The 23,206-nt window shown below is 40.5% G+C and overlaps 1 protein-coding gene across 2 annotated transcripts in view; it reads right to left on the bottom strand.

Moving 5' to 3' along the window:
- Positions 1-394: 394 nt before the first annotated feature.
- LOC122539416 (dihydropyrimidinase-related protein 1-like) overlaps positions 395-23,206 on the bottom strand; it is a 58,838-nt gene continuing 36,026 nt past the window's right edge. For both annotated transcript variants that reach the window (XM_043674232.1, XM_043674233.1), the window contains exons 5-14: positions 20,510-20,571; positions 19,867-19,947; positions 15,231-15,299; positions 12,394-12,514; positions 10,666-10,822; positions 8,615-8,756; positions 7,553-7,723; positions 6,672-6,851; positions 4,821-4,986; positions 395-1,136 (exon numbers count right to left, since the gene is read on the bottom strand). In XM_043674232.1, coding sequence (XP_043530167.1) covers positions 1,045-1,136; positions 4,821-4,986; positions 6,672-6,851; positions 7,553-7,723; positions 8,615-8,756; positions 10,666-10,822; positions 12,394-12,514; positions 15,231-15,299; positions 19,867-19,947; positions 20,510-20,571 — 1,241 coding nt within the window. In that variant the 3' untranslated portion in view covers positions 395-1,044. The remainder of the gene's footprint in view (positions 1,137-4,820; positions 4,987-6,671; positions 6,852-7,552; positions 7,724-8,614; positions 8,757-10,665; positions 10,823-12,393; positions 12,515-15,230; positions 15,300-19,866; positions 19,948-20,509; positions 20,572-23,206) is intronic.

The following is a 23,206-nucleotide window of genomic DNA, read 5'->3' as shown; positions in this document are numbered from 1 at the left end:
TTGAAATAGTACAAATGTACATGAATACAAAGGAAGAATTGGTATCAAAAAATTTTAAAAAAGGTGACTGTAGTTTAAGATTAAGTTGGCCCAAATCTTTGCTGTTTTTATCAGTCACCGTGATTCCATGTTAGATCATTACTTGCAGTAACTTGCATCACTTCAAATAAAACAGTGCACTATTTTTGATAAAACACCTACTCTTCAGTCATCTGTTCTGAAAGTTTTCACAAGCTTCCAGCAAGCCAAAATCACTGTGAAATGTTTCTCAACCTTACAGCAAAGACCAAAATCATGTCAGAAAGTTTAAAGCGACAGAAAACAGGAAGAAGTGTGAAATATATTTCATAGCTGCGAGCCAACATTGTTGCATAAACTTCAAGATTTCATACCTTGATTTTTTTGTTGCATTAATATCATTCCCTGTTAATGCTGTGAGGTATAACTAACTCTTAAGAATTTAAATGCAATGGCTATGCTGCAGTGAGTCTGAATGTAACTGAATCCACTGAGATAACCATACCTTGCACACCTATACCAACGTTTGAGCCATCCTACTTCTGATTATCTTTTTGCTGATGATAAAAAAAAGGGATATTGTGCCATAAATTAACATCAGTTTTGCTAACAATTCTGGCTAAATCACTTTAGTTCTTGGCAATTTGACCTAAAGAGTTTATTTTCCATACATAAAACAGAAATTGCATCTCTGAGCATCATGCACTAACTTCTATAATAGCTAAAATGTGCAAAGAACCCTTATTAAGAATTACGAGGAACATGTCTAAACCAGTGTCATTGTGGACAGCGCTAGTGGCAGGACCATGCTAAATGACAATGGTATGCAACACAACTGTGTGGCAGTCAACTCCAAGCAAAAATACGTTACATGATTCACTTCATTCTAGGGGACAAACAGACACACGCACACTTTGTTTCTTTTCTGAAATACCCCACAGAGGGCTGGTATTCATAACACTGATAGCCTTGTAAGTAAGTAAACTGCTCGTATCAGCTACCAGCAGCTCAATCATCTAGTCCCGGTCAACCTAAGCTTGTGATGTTGGAGCGTCCTCCAGGAGGATTGACAATACGATGTCCAGAACGGCGTGGAACGTTATCATCAAACTGGGCACCTAATGTATATATAGAACAGGAATCAGTTATTTAACAAATGTTACATAGTTTTAAAGTATTTTAAAGAAACCGGGAACAGCAACTTTGGTAGCGTTTGCTCCTGTTCTGTTGGCGAACCTTCCTCAGGAGTGTGGGCCAATGGCTGAGCAGAAGAAATCCCCTGTTTGTGGAAGCGACTGAAAATAAACTGGGCCTTAGAAAAATAATGAAAACTACCTCTGGGATCCATTAGGATGTTATAAATAAAGGGTTAAAAATCCTCTTGACAGTAATGCCAATTTGGATAACAATAGGTTAGAAAATTGAAAATGGGAAAATCAGGCAGGGGACGGTTTGCACCTTAATAGGTGGGGGAACCAGCATTCTGGCAGGCAGGTTTGGCACTGCAACACAGCTGCATTTAAACTAAATAGCGGGGGGGAAGGGGACAAACTGGAAGTTTAAGAAGGAAATTGAAGGGAAAGTTAGAACAAGAGAAGTCAAGAAAGACAACGGTATTAATGGAGCAGAAAACTCAAAAAGGGATCATGCCAGAAAGTTGAGTGAAATAGGGATTGATAGGAAGGGTGAGGGCAGTAACAAATTTAAAAATATTATATATGAATGCACGAAGCATTAGAAATAAGCTGGATGAGCTTGAGGCTCATCTGGAAATTGGCAGTTAACTGAGACGTGGCTTCAAGTGGACAGGGCCTGGGAAATGAATATTCAAGGCTATACGAGCTATCGTACGGACAGACTGACAGGCAGAGGGGGTGGGGTGGCCCTGTTGGTAAGCAATGATATTCAGTCCCTTGCGCGGGAGGACCTAGAATCAGGGGACGTAGAGTCAGTATGGATAGAGCTGAGAAATTCTAAGGGTAGAAAGATCCTCATGGGAGTTATCTACAGGCCCCCAAACAGTAGTCTGGATATAGGGTGTAAGTTGAATAAGGAACTGAAATTGGCCTGTCGCAAAGATATTACTACAGTAGTTATGGGGGATTTGAACATGCAGGTAGACTGGGGGAATCAGGATGGTACTGGACCCCAAGAAAGGGAGTTTGTGGAGTGCCTTCGAGATGGATTCTTAGAACAGCTTGTACTGGAACCTACCAGGGAGAAAGCAATTCTGGATCTGGTGTTGTGTTAAGAAACATATAAAGTCAGAAGAGAAAAAGTATAACATAGCAAAGATGAGTGGGAAAACTGAGGACTAGGAAACTTTTAAAGAACAACAGAGGATAACTAAGAACGGAATACGCAGAGGAAAAATGAGGTACAAAGGTAAACTGGCCAAAAATATAAAGGAGGATAGTAAAAGCTTTTTTAGGTATGTGAAAGGAAAAAAAATGGTTAAGACTGAAATTGGGCCCTTGAAGACAGAAACAGGGGAATATATTACTGGAAACAAAGAAATGGCAGAAGAGTTGAACTGGTACTTCAGATCTGTCTTCACTGGGGAAGACACAAGCAATCTCCCTGAGGTAACAGCGGCTGAAGGACCTGAACTGAAGGGAATTTATATTTGCCAGGAAATGGTGTTGGAGAGACTGTTAGGTCTGAAGGCTGATAAGTCCCCAGGGCCTGATGGTCTGCATCCCAGGATACTAAAGGAGGCAGCTCTAGAAATAGTGGATGCATTGGTGATCATTTTCCAATGTTCTATAGATTCAGGATCAGTTCCTGCGGATTGGAGGGTGGCTAATATTGTCCCACGTTTTAAGAAAGGAGGGTGAGAGAAAGCAGGGAATTATAGACCAGTTAGTCTGGCCTCAGTGGTGGGAAAGATGCTAGAGTCAATTATAAAGGATGAAATTACGACACATCTGGATAGCATTAACAGGATAGGTCAGAGTCAGCATGGATTTATGAAGGGGAAATCATGCTTGACTAATCTTCTGGAATTTTTTGAGGATGCAACTCTGAAGATGGACAAGGGAGATCCAGTGGATGTGGTGTACCTGGACTTTCAAAAAGCCTTTGATAAAGTCCAACATAGGAGGTTAGTGAGCAAAATTAGGGCGCATGGTATTGGGGGAAAAATACTGTCTTGGACTGAAAATTAGTTGGCTGACAGGAAACAAAGAGTAGTGACAAATGGTTCCCTTTCGGAATGGCAGGTGGTGACCAGTGGGGTACCGCAGGGATCAGTGCTGGGACCGTAGCTTTTTACAATATACACTCATGATATAAATGATGGTATTAAAAGTAATATTAGCAAATTTGTTGATGATACAAAGCTGGGTGGCAAGGTGAAATGTGAGGAGGATTTTAGGAGATTACAGGGTGACCTGAACAGGCTAGGTGAGTGGAGAGAGGCATGGCAGATTCAGTTTAATGTGGATAAATGTGTGGTTATCACCTTTGGTGGCAAGAACAGGAAGGCAGATTACTACCTAAATGGAGTCAAGTTAGGTAAAGGGGCAGTACAATGAGATCTCGGTGTTCTTGTGCATCAGTCAATGAAAGCAAGCATGCAGGTACAGCAGGGAGTGAAGAAAGCTAATAGCATGCTGGCCTTCATAACAAGAAGAATCGAGTATTGAAGCAAAGAGGTTCTGCAGCTGTACAGGGCCCTGGTGAGACCGCACCTGGAATATTGTGTGCAGTTTTGGTCTCTAAATTTGAGGAAAGTCATTCTGGCTTTTGAGGGAGTGCTGCGTAGGTTCACGAGGTCAATTCCTGGAATGGCGGGACTATCTTACGCTGAAAGATTGGAGCGACTGGGCTTGTATACCCCTGAGTTTAGAAGGCTGAGAGGGGATCTGATTGAGACGTATAAGATTATTAAAGGATTGGCCACCCTGGAGGCAGGAAGCATGTTTCTGCTGATGGGTGAGTCCCGAACCAGAGGGCACCATTTAAAAATAAGAGGTAGGCCATTTAGAACAGAGTTGAGGAGAAACTTTTTCACCCAGAGAGTGGTGAGTGTGTGGAATGCTCTGCCCCAGAAGGCTGTGGAGGCCAAGTCTCTGGATACTTTCAAGAAAGAGTTGGATAGAGCTCTTAAGGATAGTGGAATCAAGGGTTATGGGGATAAGGCAGGAACAGGATACTGATTGAGGATGATTAGTCATGATCATAATGAATGGTGGTGCTGGCTCAAAGGGCAGAATCGCCTACTCCTGTAACTACTGTCTATTGTCTATAAAGCAAAAGAGGCTGCAGGTTGAATATTGCTTATTTTATGTTCTTACAAACATGGTAGTATTAGAATGGTTGATATGTCATTTCTAAAGTTTTTATAATACTTATCACTCCATTATGGCACTCCCAGTTAATTGCACCTTTAAACTGTCCCATTAAATTTCACTTACGCATGATTTCCCCCTCACATCACTAATATGCTAATAACCTTTGCCCATATTTGTACATTACTATACTGGATTGGTATAAGGGAATTCAGGTGACACAGAATATGTGAGTATTACTGTCTTACAACTAATTAGTCAAGATCAATCATTTAGTTATGAATTGCACCAAGAAAGGAATGTTTGTCTCTTAATTTCTCCCTTTCCCCTCTCCAGATAACAGGCCAGGCAGGTAATAACATTGTAACACCTCTATCAAACCCTGTTTCAGGAGTGGACAGCAGGATTTATTCCTCCTCTGACCATCCCAGGCACATGACCACATGCTTACTTCCTTCAACAAATGTATGGATGTTGTTTTGTTCTTTTTGCTCTGCTTCAATATCTCACCTGATAGGCTAAATCCAGACTGATGCAGGTTTCGCACTGGTACATGCTGTGGTTTTGTTGGGGATGTTTTGGTTGAAGGAGCTGGAGTGACATATTTAGGTGTGACTGGGAATTCATACACAGGACCATCATACATCCCTCGAGCCACCGCGTGCAGTTCCGTTGACTTGGAAGAATAATGAACCAGAGGACAGTAGGAGGATTAGGAATATACCATATAACATCCAGCCTTTTTGTATATGAGTAATAATCTTATTCTTGTCTATTTGGAATCATAGAGGTTTACAGCACGGTAACAGGTCCTTCGGCCCAACTTGTCCATGCCACCTAGTTTTGCAACTTTTCTAGGCCCATTTGCCTGCGTTTGGTCCACATCCCTCCATGCCTATCCCATCCGTGTACCTGTTCAGATATTCTTAAATAACAAAAATGTACTCACCTCCATCACTATCTCTGGCAGCTGGTTCCAGACACGCATCATCCTCTATGTGAAAGGTGTGCCCCTCTCACCTTAAACCTATGCCCTCTAGTTTTAGACACCCCTAACATGGGGATAGGCTGTTTGCTATCTATGCCTTTCATGATTTTATAAACCTCTATAAGGTTACCCTACAGTCTTTTACGCTCAAAGCAAATAAGTCCCAACCTATCCAACCTCCTTATAACTTAAACCTTCCAGTCCAGGTGGCATTCTTGTAAAGCTTTCTAACACATTCTAGCATTTCTAGCACATATCAATTAATTGTACAATGAACATTTTCAAAATATGTATTGAGGTGAGCTAGAAATGTGACATATTGTAGCTTGGAAGAATGGGGAGAAACAATATAAAATAAATAAAACAATATTAAATAGGTTGCAGAAATTTCATCAAGGAATTCCCAATGCATGTAAGTATCAACAAAATAATCCACAACTATAATTTATCTAATGATTTAAAAACAAAGATATAAATGCAAGATAAAATTAACTGAATGCTTAAGTGGATGGTTATGGTGGCATGTGCATTTGATAGATCTTGTAAATTGAACAAAATAATGCCAGGAATACTTAAGAGTTACAAAGTTACTGCATGCACATTAAACTTACACCAGTTAATTTATATTGTTTCTCCTCATTCCTCCCAAAGATCTATTACTTCACATTTCAAACGTACTGATCTTCATTTCTTAGCTTACATTTTAAAAACACTCTTTGTACGGTAAGAAATGACACCACTAATCTCAAACAGTACTATTTTGCATACAATATCAAATAAAGACAAAAGTAATCCACACGATTATTGAGCAACATCACACAATATTTATTTTTCCTGTGGCCTCAAATCCTGAATAACTTTTATCATGATTCAATTAGCAGAATAGTGCAGTTCCAACTTGAGGTTTGACCTGCTGTAATACTTAGTAAGATTCGACCGTGCTATGTTCAGTAAAAATAGGTCTGAGTTTAGTACTGCCAGTGAAGGGTCATGTCATCTGATGGTGCATTTCAGAGATTTAAACACATGTGGCATATGACTTTTTGAAAATTTATAATATTCTCAGTGGGGATCAATGATGTTGACCAAAGCCAAATTACTGAAAGAATTTTAAAACAGGGTGAGGTTATTTTGTCTCTTGAGCCTGTTCTCCTATTTAATTAGTTCTTAGCCTCTGCATCCTAACTCCATGTACCTGCCTTTCTTGATATGTAAAGTTAATTCAGTTTGCCAGAAGAAACTGGAACAATATGTGGGATACTTTTTACATCACTCACTTTTGTCCAAATGGCAGATGATGTCACTGAGATGAATGGTCAACCCAATTAAATTCCCCTGTCCCTGCTATTCTGTAAACAAACATATGTACTCACCTTGTTCCGAATCTTGATACGCTGATATATATATTCAGGGTATGGCTTACGAGGGATAAATCGACCTGTTCCTTGATTAACATACAGATTCCCATCTTCCAGGACAATGTTCCCCTGACTGATGACCACTATTGGAGCACCCCGACATTCCATTCCCTCAAAGATATTATATTCCACAGCCTACACAGAAGTAAAACATCAGGATGAATGGCATTCAACTCATATTGCTTAGCAATTTGTTTCTTCTAAAGATGCAGAAATCACTGCCCTTTTGTGTTGGAAGAAGGATATAGTGTTAGATGTGCAAACTGTAGTGACAAAAAAAAATGAAGCTTCAACTTTACCCCAAAAATAATGCAATATTTATTCAGATGCAGATAAGTGCATTCCTGACCAAAGTGAAAATTATATCAAACTGCTGAATTTTCTTGTCTAAGATGTTCAGTTCCATGACATCTTACCCCTATATGTCAGCCCTATTCAAACATTCTAAATATTCAGAAACTAATTGCTCTCCTGTAATATATTCCTGTTAAGTTTTTTTATCTCATCTTCATTTAAGTGGCTGACCCAATTACCTAATAAATTTCTGTACCATGACTTGCCAACTAACATACTTTTTGTACTTTATAGAAGTATTGATTCAACTTAAATACTTGCTCTGCACATTCCTTAGCAAAGGATTCAGCTGTACTAAATCCTCCATCACTGCTGCTTATCAACAAGAATTTCTGTGTAGTATTTCTATTTAATTTGTCAAACATTTAAAATCAACTGTCTCTAAAGCAACAATAGGAACATCTGGTTTAAAAAAATGTTATATTTTTGATAAATGCCCTTCCCTGTCTTTTCAAGACCCACTGATTAAATACTATCCTTACCGAGCGATGCGTCTTTGCAGAGATTGTTTTAACTGTGTCTGGGTCCCAGATGACAAGGTCAGCATCCGATCCCACAGCTATCCTTCCTTTCCTTGGATACAGGTTGAAAACTTTGGCAGCATTGGTGCTCGTAACAGCGACAAATTGGTTCTCATCCATTTTACCTGTGGCCTTTCAATAATAATAATTCAAGTTTCAATTGACATTCATTCTCAACATGTACCACCCATCCAGACACAACCCGCTTTGTCAAAGTTAGAATAAACATAAGGTCTGCTAATGGAAATAAATTGATTCAGTAAGGCAGTAATTATATAAAGTAGAACAACTAAAATAAACCTAACCACTATCTGACCCGTTTGCCTATAGAACTCAATAAAGCATGTATTAGATCCTTAGACTGTAACTGGCTAACCACAATACTGAGGATATTCGACTCACTGGACTGTGTTGTTGAAATGGCATTAGTCATGACTTTTGAAATTCTTAGGGACAATTTGTCTCAGTCAACTCGTGGGTATAATGGAGTACAAAATAGGCAGAGAACAACACTGTCTGCTCTCCTCTCACTTTCAGATGCATATTTCTGACAAGCATTTAAATGGTTTCCACAAGCGGAGGTGGTTGTGGTCATTTCGTCTGTCACTGCACCACACAAACCACTGTATAACTGAAAGGTGAAGCAATGGACCTGTTCTCCAGCACTGGTGCTGCAATAGAGTGACACTTGTTTATTGATTTCCCTTTTCCCCTGAAGGAGATGGTATGTAGTTGAGAAATAGAGGTATGAAACTTGTCACAAATAGAATTAAGGAATCTATGAAGTGTATTACACCATCATTTTTGTTTCAATGCGTGTGTCTACGTCACTCCAGTCCAAATCTTTCTTTCTGGGGATTTATACCCCAATTTTAGAGAACATCCTCACTTTTAACAGCAACCTGGTGGAGGCAGTCCTTGTACGACCCACAGGACATTACTAGCCAGAATATGAAGTCAACCTGCTTTGATTCATGTGTACCTCACTGGCTTCTGAACTTCATACTAAATTCATTAACTTACCACAGCTTTCTCCCAGATAACACTCATTCTCTCTTCAATACCATTAGTGCCTTCAGGGATTAAGCAGAAGTTATCTTTGCCAATGGCTTTCTGAGCAGTGGTAAATGTACTATGGCCACTTCCCGTGACCTGCAGATCTCCACTAGAGGGGGTAAAATCACATCAAGTTAGTTGGTCCTAAAGTAGTACAGTAGTAAATATTGCTTCTTTTATACCAAGTTCACAGGTTTAAAAAAATCAATATTTTTCTCTCAACATCAATCAATCTAAAGAGCCATTAAAAGCCAGTCTAGCATTCTCTGTGACATTTTCCAGGAATATACCAAGTGAGATGTGTTCAAATACACACCAAAGACTTTCATAATGATGAACATATTGTACTGTTAGATACAAAGGTGACTGGGTGAGACAGTGATGTAGTGGCAATGTCATTGTATTAGTAATCCAGAGACCAAGGCTAATTTTTCAGGAGCATGGTTTCAAATCCCACTACAACATCTAATGGAAAGAAAACTTGATTCTTAATCCAGTTTCAGTAAAAGTGACTGTGAAACTATTCCCATTCTTGGTAAAGGAAAATCAGTTCACTCATATCCTTTGTGGAAGGAAGTCTGTCATCCTTGCCTGGTTTGGCTTACATATGACCCACAGCAATATGGCTGACTCTTAAATGCCTCTGAAGTGACCCAGCAAATCATTCAGTACAAGGGCAATTAGGGACGTACAGTAAGCACTGACAATGCTCACATCTTACAAAAGAATAAGAAGAAATTACTGTGTACATCCAGAGCAACATGGCTTCAATATTCTAAATTACATTTTAAGTCTGGCATTTATCACTCTAATTTGAAATAACTCCACAGAGGCTGGTATCCCATCACCCAGTCACCCTTTATTTATGTATACATAATACTTGACATTGGTCAGGCTCCCTCAGAGCCAGCTCTCAGAGCGAACAGAACCTCTAACACTTTTTTTTTGTGCGGTAGTGCTTATTTTATCCCCAGCTCCCATGGTGTGTGTGTGTGCAGGTGTGAGACACAGTGAAAACACTCCTGTTTATATCTGTCAGCCAGGACTCCCTGATTGGACCAGGTTAACAGACCCAATCATATCCCATCACCCAGTCACCCTTTATTTATGTATGCATAATACTTGACATTGGTCAGGCTCCCTCAGAGCCAGCTCTCAGAGCGAACAGAACCTCTAACACTCCTGTTTATATCTGTCAGCCAGGACTCCCTGATTGGACCAGGTTAACAGACCCAATCAGAGAACTCATTCTAACAGGTCCACCTAGTTGACCTTGTTACATAATTAGTCTCATCATGCATTAGTCTTGATAATAATTTCTTGTAACCATAGAGTTCTAACTTTTATGCAACGTCTCCAAAATTACAGAAGAATCTTTTCAGTTATTTTCCTGAAGCATTGCAAAATTAATTAATACAAATTACTTTTTAATAAGCAGTGCTACAAAAGCCAAACAGATCAAGTGAGTCTGAGGGCTAAATTAGCTTTTCTCGGCCTGAATCGTGGTAGGTGTGCTTTACTAGGTTGCAGCAGCTCTGGAATGATGGCAAGAATCATACAGAGTTCCTGTTCTAGACTGCTATCTAGACACAGCCACTTAAAAGTATTCGTGTGTGGATCTCAAGAAGGATGGGTTCAAGCTTAATTACATTGCCTGCTGATACTTGCAGAATCACCACCTGAACAAAGTATCAGAAGGTTACCAATCTTCCTGAAGCCATTCCCCATAAAAAGTCAACATCTTCAGCCAAGCCACAGAGAGGTGGAGGGTGGCAGAAAAATGGGGAATCGTTGTAACTATTTCTCCTGCTAAATGCAAAACTTCTTTGAGAATATTCTATCATTTAAACCAATACTTGCAGGCAAAATTACCAGCCCTTGACAAGCTAAAAATGCATTCTAAATTCAGTGTCATCGCTGTAAGTATTAAAAGTGAGAAATCAAAAAGAAATTGCTCTCCAAGACTAAGTGCCTTGGGTTTGTCATGTACAAGGGTTAAATGGATGTAACTCTCCTACCAGGCAAGTAGTGAGTTCAGGTGGTCAGGTGTACTGGGGTCAGGACTCAGTGGTGGTGACGCCACAAAAGCCGCAGCCTTGGCCCAGTTTTTGCTCCAGTAATGTGTTCCATCTGTCCCAAGGCTTGCAGTGATTGGCTCTCCAAAAACTACAGCTCCTGTTAATAAAGGAACATACAGAATCCGGCATTGGGCTCCTCCAAGACTAATTTCTGTCAAATGCCATTTTTTCAGGTTTTATCTTCAAAAAATAAAATGCTCAAAGTACTTTGCCTTAAAATTAATTTTTACATCTTTCTGTTTGAATGTTTAACAATATTGTAAAACATGCTTATAAAAAGTCTGATTTGTTTGTTTCATTTCTTAACTTCTGTACTTTAAAAGTAATAACCTCCCATTTCTTGGGCACGCACACACAACATATTGGTAAGCAAAAGAAACACAAGCCAATAAGTGCCACCGATTGATGGAGCACAGACCCATAATGATGCTAAAACTGTAACTGGCCTGAATGCTCGAGAGTCGAGTCGGGTTATAATGAGCCACCGTTATCATTCCTATTCACCATGTAAGGCTCCAACTATTGGGTTCCAAGAGTGAACTAGATCAGGTTCACTGGTGAAGATTCAGTGTTGCCATCTAGTTTGATGATAATCACTGGTGAATAGAATGGCAATGTGGATGACAGACCAAAGAGCAGAGTTACATCCCAGCATCTTGGAAGGCTGGACTGAAAAGAAAATCTGTCTAGAATTGTTCATGCATCCATCACCACAACTCCCAAATCCCATCCAACACACCCTTGCAATGTTTGAGAATTTTAAATTTCCGAGTAATGATTTGAGATTTCTTCTCACCTTACTACAACTAGATGCCACACACTCTCTGTACAGAATCCCGAGTGAGAGAATGATCATTCATACACATGCTACTGGGTAAAGACAGCCTCTAACCTATCCAGCCTGCCAATTTGCCCCAATTCACATATGAAAGTGAACAGAACTGACAACCCATTCAACTGCTGTTGTTAAAAGCCATGCTCAATAGATGGAGTTATAGAAACCCTACAATGTGGAAACAGGCCATTTGGTCCATCAAGTCCACACCAACCTTCCAAAGAACATCCCACCCAGACTCAACCCTGTATTTCCTATTATTAATCCACCTAACCAGCACAATCCTGGATACTATGAGCAATTTAGCATGAGCAATCTACCTAACATGTACATCTTTGGACTGTGAGAGGAAACTGGCACACCCAGAGGAAACCCTTGCAAACACGGGGAGAACATGCAAATTCCACACAGACAGGTACCGGAGGCTGGAATCAAACCTGGGTCCCTGGCACTGTGAGGCAGCAGTGCTAACCACTGAGCCACCATGCCGCTCAAAAGTGCCTAATACAGTCATCTGTCGATAGGATAGTGTCGGCCACAAAACAGAGCCGATGTCTTTATTATGATATTTACTTCCATTCTTGCTGAGAGGATTTGAATATTCTCAGCTATTCCATTATTCACAGAGCACTTGATTTCAATCTTAAACCTGACCACAGGTTTGGATTGGCCAGGGCATGGGGGATTGTTTCTACAAAAATATGTTTTGTTTTAAACATTAAGGATTCTGGAGGTTATCTTATGCTGCCACTGCAGTGCAGAAGCTGTGCTATTACAGCAACGGTGAACCCAGGTTTCTCTGGGACAGGATTTGGACGACGTCCATCTTTTACCTTTTCTCCTGGCTTGAGCAATGACATCCGCTGCACTTTTACTCATCACCTTGGTGATATACAGGGGACAATTGATCCGATTGGCAATCATGATCGCTCGGTATACTGCCTCAGCCTCCAGCTTGAGAAAAAACACAAGTACCGGGAATTATGAAGCAAATAGGCAGCATAAATATTACTTAGTCACTTTAAAAGTTAAATATTTTAATTATTACAAGCATTAATTCATATCAGCAGCCCCATATTCTCAGCTAAGTTACATTCACTGGTGCAAAGCATTCAGACGTTGCATTATTACAAAGTATCAGTAGTATTTTGGCATTAAACAAAGTCAAAAACATCAAATATTTCAACAAACACATCTCAGGATGGCAGGCAAAATGAGCCAGTACTGTGCACTGGCATAATATGTATATATTGGACTGAATCTTCCCAGCGGTGTCAAATAATATCAGTTTGTCAGTGCAATTGAAAACTCTCTTGACTCAATGCTGTTTATGTATTTCTAACAGGGCTTTCCAAACCCAGATATCCAGAGCCTCGTGTCCCTTAGGGAATTCTGGAGAAGAGTAGAGTCAGATGAAGACAGAGATCACAGGACAGGCACAGGGTGAATGTCAGCGCACAGCAGCATGAATGAATTACTACATAGCTGAGGTGGCTGCGTGTGTGGGCAGACGAAATAGGCTGGGGATACCCTGAGGGGAGGGTAGTTGGGTAAATGAGGTGAGTAATTAGGTAGACAGGTAGGTGGGTGAGTTGAGTACATGGGAATGTGTGAGATGGTTGAGTGGGTAGGGGTTTTGTGTGTGGTTGCGTTGTTTGATGGTGAGGTGGGTAAATTGGTGAGATGGCAGTCGCATCGGGTTGGGAGGATAGTCACGACTGATCTGGCAATAGTTAGGGGTTGGGGGGGTCAACTGTGGAGTTACCCAGGAGTTAGACGAGGTGTTAATCTGTCTAACATTCCTGGATAACTACCCAGGTGAGTCCCAGGGAACTGTCCAAAACTTCTGACTTCATTTCAGTGTTGGAAACCTTCACAGAGAGTCAGGGAGCAGGGGAATTATCTCTCAGAAGTTGAAACTTCCCAGGCAATTCCTACAAACATCCAAGCTTCAACAGGGTCAGACACTAGTCCATTGTCTTACATCCAGTCTTTGACAATTCAAAGGTAAGACGTTTCGGATGGTTATCTATTAGTAGATTCATCAACATTGTACAATGTGTCACAAATTCTGAGTTCAAACACGTCAGATAGAGTCCAACCAATTATCCTCATGTCCTTAGGCCACTCATAAATAAGAAAAGCTTTTACAGATGATGGAGATGTGAAATGAAAACAGAAAGTGCTTTAGAGTTAATGTGTCAAGTTCAACATAACTGTTCCAATGTGAAGAGTCATTGAAGATTCAAATGTTTCTCCAGCATTTTCTGTTTTCACTTTTGTGCCTAGATTTTCTGATCTGTCCTTTTTGTTATCTGGTAGTTTAGGATAGGATTTTCCTTAAGCGCTCTTTCACCATTAGTGTATATATCCTACATCAGAACACAGAGAATCAGAAGCATCTCAGTAATGTGAAATCCATGTCAGTTCATGAAGCCAAAATGTAAATATGGTTGCTCAGGCAACACTGTTTTCCTAAAAGGTAGATTAGACACTCTCAATGTGACCAAATAGACAAAGGTCCAATTAAAGTGCAGGCCCCTGAGACATTCCTGCGTAAGGTACAGAAATAACTTCCACAAAGCAGCCTGATGGCAAGTTTCTTTCATAACAGTAATTATTTTCTTGTGTCTGTATATAAAGTACCTAGTATTTATTGATATGTTGCAGTCTATTTGCTCTAGTTCTATCACAGCCTGAATTATTACTGTCAATTAAAATGGGGGAACTCAATTATTTGCTCGAAACTTCCTTCTGCAGTGTTGACCTTCACAACTCAAGATTGTTTCAGATTCAGTGTCTAGCTTTGGACCAAATGACAAATAAGGCCATAGCAAGTTTACATAAGTTGATTTTAAGGCTAAGAAGGAGGTAAAAGGAAATGAGCTGGAATTTCCATTTTTGATTACAACAGTGATTCCAGCTGAGAACTGTTAATAAAAACCTTTTCTTAAAAATCAACATGTATAGACATGCTATGACACACCTCTGCTGTACTTGGACGTCCTGGCTCAAAGTAGGGACACTACCACTGTGTCACAAGAACCCCTGCAGTGTGCAAATATGGGAATCAAGCTCTGCTGTGGTGTGATGCCTGCTTTGATTGAATAGCCTTCTGTACCCACTTTCCAGGATCACACATAATCAACGAATAACATGTGCCAGGGATCCACTCATGCCCTTAGAATGTTAGCCTCAAATATGTCACTGATACTGGCAGAGGCAAAAGAAAAGCAAAACAAATGGAGCTCATTTCAAGTAATTTTTCAAAACTCTCTTAGGAACAGGCAGCGACCTTTTAGCCTCACCAGTGTGTTTGGCCATTCAGTGAGATTGTGGTTAATCTGTGACTGAGCTCCATCTCTACCCGCTAGCACTTAATTCCTTCGTTTACAATCTCAGATTTCTAATTCATAATTGATCTAAAAACTAGCTGGCCTTATTTTCAAGATGTTAAAGTGGCACCATTAGCACCTCATTGTGTTGGCATTTGCCTCACTTAAAGCCTCCTGGTTAATAATGACTGGTAGCTGTAAGAGAGGAGAGTGCAATGGAGTGCAGTCAACTCCTGGAGCACTCTGAGATGGCATCAGCCTGTTACTGCATAGCGATTAACTATCCTTGATCTTACCCATTTACACATAAGAAACGGACAAAATGAAAAGTTTACCTCTTCAGGTCTACTCAATGCATGACCTTCAGGTCCTGTAATTCCCATGTTCAAGATTCGCTTTTGTTCCTGAAAGGAATGACATTAATTTGGTTTATCAAAGAGAGATTCTGCTGAAATTGAAATGTATTCTTGCTAATTAAAATACAGCTCCTAGTGTGCAATTAGTTGCATCTTCTCACCTTCAGATTTGGATCACTGTGTAACATAATACACAGGGGGAAAGTGAGGACTGCAGATGCTGGAGATCAGAGCTGAAAAATGTGTTGCTGGAAAAGCGCAGCAGGCCAGCAACACATTTTTCAGCTAACATAATACACATAAAATAATCTTAAGAAATCTGTTACCTTTACAGTTTCTTTATTCTTGCATGGGACCTGGGTTTCACTGGCAAGGCTGATATTTGTTGTTCATCTCTTGTTGACCTGAATTGACTGGATCTCTTAACCATTTTGGTTTAGAATCAATCACATTGCTGTGGTCTGGAATCACATGTTGGTCAGACCAGGTGAGAATGGCCGGTTTCCTTCCATAAAGGATATTCATGAACCAGCTGGGCTTTCTGATAATGGCTACATGGTCACCAATGAGACCAGCTTTTAAATTACCAATTAGACAAATTTTTTTGTTACTGAATTCAAACTTCACCATGACAAGATTCAAATACATGTTTCCAGAACATCAGTCTGGACTCTCGGTTATTAGTCCACTGATGTTAACAGTACAACAGCATCTTCCCAAGACTTCCAAATGGGGACAAAAACTACCACTCTTGAAACATTTAAACATGTTCTATACTTACACAAGGTGTAACCATTCTGAACTGCCACTGTGGTGGGTAATTGAATGTTCTTGATTACAATGCGATTGTTGAATGCTACAGAAGCTAAGTACAAAGGGTACATTAATTATGTACAATCTAACCATTTTGGACAGAGGCTTATGGGCTAGAGGAGACACAATTGACTGCTGTATTCCCTGCTAACCTATCCCAGCATATACTCAGCTTGTACCAAGAATACATTGGTTTTCCATGTCAAACAGTTGACATACTTTTCAGTGAAATGCATCTGTAATTTGGAATTGTGCAGTGCACAATACATATCATCTTATAATTAAATTGCCAACATTTTTCAAAGCTACACTAATAACGCATGCATGATTATTAGTCAGGTCAAAATGTAACTCATTTAATACTTGCTAGAAACTACATTTGTTCATACACAGGGCCTCATACTCTGCAAACAAACTCAATACATTCAGGTATTGCATCCTTATACTGAATTAAACAGAAGACTGGGGACAGTAGTTCTCTGGAATATTTTTCATGGTATTACCTTGACCAGGGCCCACTCTCTAAGGAAGCAGCATCCTTTTCTCAAGCAGTCACTCTCCTCTGACTTGTTTCTTTTCATCAGCATTTCTATACTTCACTTTCTATGCAGCTTAATGGGCTCAGTGATTAGCACTTTTGCCTCACAGCACCAGGGATCTGGGTTCAATTCCAGCCTCAGGCAATCATCTGTGTGGAGTTTGCACATTCTCTCAGTGTCTGTGTGGGTTTCCTCCAGGTACTCTGGTTTCCTCCCACAGTCCAAAGATGTGCAGGTTAGGTGGACTGACCATGGGAAATTGCCCACAGTGCCCAGGAATGGGTAAGTTAGGTAGATCAACTGTGTGAAATACAGGAATAGGGGGTTGGGGTTGGGAGGGATACTCTTCAAAGGGTTGCTGTGGACTTGATGGGCTGAATGGTCTGCTCTCGCTCTGTAGGGATTTCATGTGCAGTGCTTTTCCAGTACTTTCTGTTTCTAAGCTATTTTACATATTAAGTCAAACTGGGTCATTTGCTTTGGTCACACTGTAATCAATTTGGAGAAAGTGAGGTCTGCAGAACCTGGAGATCAGAGTCGAGAGTGTGATGCTGGAAAAGTACAGCACGTCAGGCAGCAACCGGGAAGCAGGAGTTTCCTGATGAAGGGCTTTTGCCTGAAACGTCGATTCTCTTGCTCCTCGGATGCTGCCAGACTCCTTGTGCTTTTCCAGCACCACAATCTTGTCACTGTAATCATACCATCAATTCTAGTCTCTCCCATTAAGACTAAAAAAGGGAAGCACAATGCTTCTTACAGGGTTCATAAAGGGAGATTAATATTTGTACATCAAATAATACATTATCTAAATTAAGTATATTTGGCAATAGTTTCTCTTTGACTAATTCTGACTCATTATATGCCATATTTCAAATATAAACTTTTTATTTCTGTTCTTACTCCCCATTATTGTCAATTAATGATTTGTTATTTGCCTAAGTGTTTTCCTTCAGTGTGGCTAACAGCAAGAATAATACTGTGTTCTTCCCCAGAGAAATTTCATTGCCACTGTTTTGAATAAAGTCTACTTTTTAAGAACCAGTTTTCTCTGAAGGAGGAATTCTTGCCAAAAATCAACTTATTCCCAGGAACGGATCAAGTAACTAAGCAGCCTGGGAGCTAAATGATAAAAAAGATTTAAGGTAAAGATGTCTACTACAAGGGAGATCCCTTTCTAGCAGCTTAGAGCAAGCTGATGGTGAGGCACATCTCTTGCAGCAGAAATCAAAGCAAAGTTTTGTCTTGACTAAATGGGTTTAAAACCCTTGAATTAATTCTATTAACTATAACTTCAACTTCTGGGATAGTCAACTTGAGAAGAGAGAGAGTCCCTACTGGCAAAAATCCTGACTTAATGAACATTAGAAACAGGAGAATTCCGATCCATATGGCCACACTTATGATGCTACCTACATCTGTGTTCAATGTGGAGTTCGCAATTGTAGGACAGAGGACAAGATTTTGAAGAGAAACATCAACCGAAATAAATAGACGACTCAAGAAATCTCGATCCTTAAGTAATTCTGTGTATCAACACTAAGACCAATTTATTAACTCCCCCATTTGTGATAAGTGCCTGAAGTTTCTTCAGGTATAGGCCAAATGGGTGTGGAAGGAGATTTGAGTTAAGAAGGGACTTTAAAGTATAAGTATCTCTATTAACTACACATTAAATATCTTTAAGGTAACACAAGACTGTTTAAGATAGGATGCCATTGCTACTGTTCATGTTCTTTGATTTTTGTATAGAAAAACATTTTGATTGTAACAGTGCAGCTCGTCTTCAAAAAATGCTGGTCTCTACCATGACACAGGCAGTCCCCAGGTTGCAAATATGTTTCATTCTGGAGTCCGTTCACAAGTCGATTTGTACTCAAGTCAGAATACAATGCAAGGAACCATTTGTAAATAGAGGGAATGTTCATTTGTCAGATCTTTAAAATTATTCTCCTGTGTAAGATTGTGGTTGTAAGTTGGAAATTCATAATTCGGCACGGTGGCACAGTGGTTAGCACTGCTGCCTCACAGCGCCGGAGACCCGGGTTCAATTCCCGCCTCAGGCGACTGACTGTGTGGAGTTTGCACATTCTCCCCGTGTCTGCGTGGGTTTCCTCTGGGTGCTCCGGTTTCCTCCCACAGTCCTTAGATTAGATTAGATTACTTACAGTGTGGAAACAGGCCCTTCGGCCCAACAAGTCCACACCGACCCGCCGAAGCGTAACCCACCCATTCCCGTACATTTGTGGGCGGCACGGTGGCACAGTGGTTAGCACTGCTGCCTCACAGCGCCAGAGACCCGGGTTCAATTCCCGCTTCAGGCGACTGACTGTGTGGAGTTTGCACATTCTCCCCGTGTCTGCGTGGGTTTCCTCCGGGTACTCCGGTTTCCTCCCACATCACAAAGATGTGCAGGGTCAGGTGAATTGGCCACACTAAATTGCCCGTAGTGCTAGGTAAGGGGTAAATGTAGGAGTATGGGTGGGTTTCGCTTCGGCGGGTCGGTGTGGACTTGTTGGGCTGAAGGGCCTGTTTCCACACTGTAATCTAATCTAATCTAATCTAATTCAGGGACCCCCTGTAATGACAATAGACAATAGGTGCAGGAGTAGGCCATTCTGCCCTTCGAGCCTGCACCACCATTCAATATGATCATGGCTGATCATCCTTAATCAGTATCCTGTTCCTGCCTTATCCCCATAACACTTGATTCCACTATCCTTGAGAGCTCTATTCAACTCTTTCTTAAATGAATCCAGAGACTGGGCCTCCACTGCCCTCTGGGGCAGAGCATTCCACACAGCCACCACTCTCTGTGTGAAGAAGTTTCTCCTCATCTCTGTCCTAAATGGTCTACCCCATATTTTTAAGCTGTGTCTTCTGGTTCGGACATTAGGGATTCAGTAACTAGACATAGATTATGGAGGTGATTATGGTCAAGAGGTTCTTCTATACTTGTGGATATTAAAACCTTTTACAACACAGGGATGTAGAACAAGGTTGGTATCTCCCAGTACCAGGGGCTCCCAGGTGTCTGAGTCAGGGACACCCAATCATAGCATGGCTACTGACAGGAAGTGCAACCACACATAAAACAGGAGCTGGGGAGCCCACCAATGTTATATTTCAGGTAAATTATTGATAATGGATGCATGAACCGATGATGAATGTGGAGGTTATCTGTCTGTCCCACAGGACTGTTCAGGAACTAAGCTGAGTGGGCATGGTGTAATCATAAGCAATTTAATTCAAAAATAGCCACTTACCTCTGCAATCAAGTCACCATTTTCTGCATGGAGTAATATTACAGCACCAAGATCCTTTAAAAAAGTAAAGGCTTCATAAAGCTGTAAATACAAAAAGGATATAAATTTATCCAAGTGTTGCAACTATAGCGGTATCACAGTGATAAAGCTATTGACATAGCGACGATATCCCTAGCCTTCTTTCATCCTAAAGGAGGGAAAGCAACTGCAAAATGTAGCTGATTAACCAAGAGTTAAATCAGAAACTTAAAGGGTTGGATGGATAGCACGGATGATTGTATTTATCTTTCTGGTCAATTCTAAGATATGCATGGGAATTTTAAACGTGCAGCATGAAATAAAACTTTACTTTTGCAAAATACAGAATTATTAGTAAATCTATCCCATACACCTCTTTCTGCACACCAATCTGAGCCGTCTTCAAACTCAATCCTCAGAAAATAAAACACAGCATTCTATGAAAATTTAAGCCACAGTCCCATCGCAAACTCAGGTTGGATTCTCTTGTTATAGTGGTTACCCTGATATGATGTCTTCTAACTGCCCATTTCTCTCCAAGTCCTAATGAAATATCAATAAAATCTCATTGAGAGATCCTGGGTTAACTACACCCTAATATAAAGAAAAACATCTTCTACTTTACCTCACTGTCTGTCATCTGGAACATGTCTTTATATGCCATGTAGACTTGAAAAGAATTAATATCTGTTTTCAGAAAAGGAGATTATATTTAGATCCAGAGTACATCCACCAACTATTAAAACATGAATTTAGTTCATATCTGTGACATTTACATTGTAAAATATAGGAAGTCAAACTATGATACGTTACAATAAATAGATTTCAGAGATAAATGTCTGGCTTTGAGGTTCCACATCGTGTTTTGGCTGCTGAGAGCACATATCAAAAATTATGGGCAGAGTTGAGCTCATCCACAAATTTGTGGAAAGTTCTGAGGCCGAATTTTCAATATAGATTCCTCAGTGGGAAATATGGACACGGAAGAATAAATTTGGAAGATTTGTTGTGTAATCTTAATTTAACCACATGAAGCAATTCCAAAAAAAAAACCTTGCCCTTCTTGGATTTCCTCCTCTTTCTCCCCTATAGTCCTGAAAGTGTATCAACTTGACCAGTCTCCACAAGGTAATACGCCTTATGTGGATTGCTTTGATGCTAAATGTGTTGCAATGGAAGTCAATCCTTCCCACAGCTATGCTCACACGAATGCACGTTCTCATTGGTGATTAGATAATGATCGAAAGTGAGAACTTACATAACCTTTTCACACCATATTCTAGGACAACAGAAGAGCCTGATGAGCTACTAGATACCTTAATGTGCCTGACCTGAATCAGATCTGTGAAGCTTGGCAGATAGCAGGGTGCTGGATTTTTAGGCTCTGATGAGGGTGAGTATAGAGACAATGGACACACAATTTGTGTTGCCAGCACCATGCCAGCTACTTTTCCAGAGAATATAAGCACTGATCAATATAACAGCTTCAAATTAAAACAAAGAATTGCAAATGTTAGAAGTCTGAGATAAAAACAGAAATTGCTGGAGAAACTCAACAGGTCTGGCAGCAGCAACAGAATGAAAGCAGAGTTACCATTTTCAGGTCCAATGACCTATCTTCAGAGCATTCTCCTGGCTAAATTTCTCCAGTAATTTCTGTTTTAAGTGGTCACATAAAGCAAATGTCAGAGGGTTATGTTTAGGTCCAAGGAAAACATGCCAGTTGGCTGGACATGGTTTTCTGGCAGCATGGGGATGGAGAGTACAGCTTCCCAGGTGGGGCCGAAGCTCTTCTCACCTGCCTAGCCTCACCAGTGGAGCCAGAGAGACTTTCACTGCACAACAGCGGATGAGCTGTTGAGAGGACATTTTCTTTCAGCAGGTTAAAACCTTGGTGGGAAGGCACCTTCACCTTAAGGCTCTGAGGATCCCACAAAAAAGTTCCTCTCCCAGGTTATATATAAAGATTTTTTTAAGCTAAAGGAGGCAGTTATTAACTGAGTTATAAATAAGAGGGCATGCTAGATTTGTGTAAGAAAATTAACTTTAATTTTAGTTTAGTTGGCCTTTCCAAATTATCTCAGCACAATGCAACAGTGACGAGACGGGTGTGAAGAATTGGTGTTCACCAATCAGCAGTGTTCTCTCTGATAAATACTACTGGGTCTAATAATGTAATAGCTGCTTTGATTTTTATTTTCATTTATTTATAGGTTTTGATGCTTTAACAAGCATTTCTCGCCCCCATTTCTAACTCACTGGAGAAACAAATGCAATATTGTCTCGAGATATCGTATCGTGTCAGAGCACCATGTGACACCAAAAGGTGCCTCTGTGCAAAGAGGGTTTTTTAAATGGAAACCGAATTTAAAGGAGGCAGGAAAGGCAAGGATATCATTGGAGACAGGAGGGGGCAAAATGAGGGATTGGCAAAAGACAATTAAGATAAGGCATCACAATTCAATATTAAAATGAAGACAAAGGGAAGACTTAATTAGAAACAGAACCATTTAGTCTCTTCAGCCAAGTGCACCATTGGATTAGACTGTGATGATTGTTACATCCCACTCACACAGTGAACTGGAAATCAAGCACTGATATTCCCAGAGTCATTAGAAATGCCAAAAAAAATTTAGCACAGTGCACAAAGCTCCAATTTACTTGTCAGACGGATTCAGGTTCACAGAAAATGTGGACTAGATTTCTGACTTAACAAGAACTATTTATTACAAATAATAGATTCCAACCACAGTAAACAACAATGAGACATATAACCTCCTTCTTAAAACTCTAACCCTGTTCACCCACAGACAAATAAAAAAGGGTTGGGGGGGACAGACAAATGACTGGGGAAGGAGTTCAATGGCAGCAGTCCTCAGGATTCGATGGGATGTTCCTATCATTTAGAGTCATAGAGATGTACAGCATGGAAACAGACCCTTCTCTCCAACCTATCCACACCGACCAGATATCCCAACCCAATCTAGCCCCACCTGACAGCACCCAGCCCACATGCCTCCAAATCCTTCCTATTCATATACCCATCCGAATGCCTCTTAAATGTTGCAATTGTACCAGCCTCCACTACATCCTCTGGCAGCTCATTCCATACACACACCACCATCTGTGTGCAAAGGTTGCCCCTTAGGTCTCTTTTATATCTTTCCGCTCTCACCCTAAACCTATGCCCTCTAGTTCTGGACTCTCCCACCCCAGGGAAAAGACTTTGTCTATTTACCCTATCCATGCCCCTCATAATTTTGTAAACCTCTATAAGGTCACCCCTCAGCCTCCGACGCTCCAGGGAAAACAGCCCCAGCCT

The sequence above is a fragment of the Chiloscyllium plagiosum genome, chromosome 32 (genome assembly GCF_004010195.1).
Source record: "Chiloscyllium plagiosum isolate BGI_BamShark_2017 chromosome 32, ASM401019v2, whole genome shotgun sequence".
Taxonomy (NCBI): Eukaryota; Metazoa; Chordata; class Chondrichthyes; order Orectolobiformes; family Hemiscylliidae; genus Chiloscyllium; species Chiloscyllium plagiosum.
This window is presented reverse-complemented; position numbering and strand designations above follow the sequence as displayed.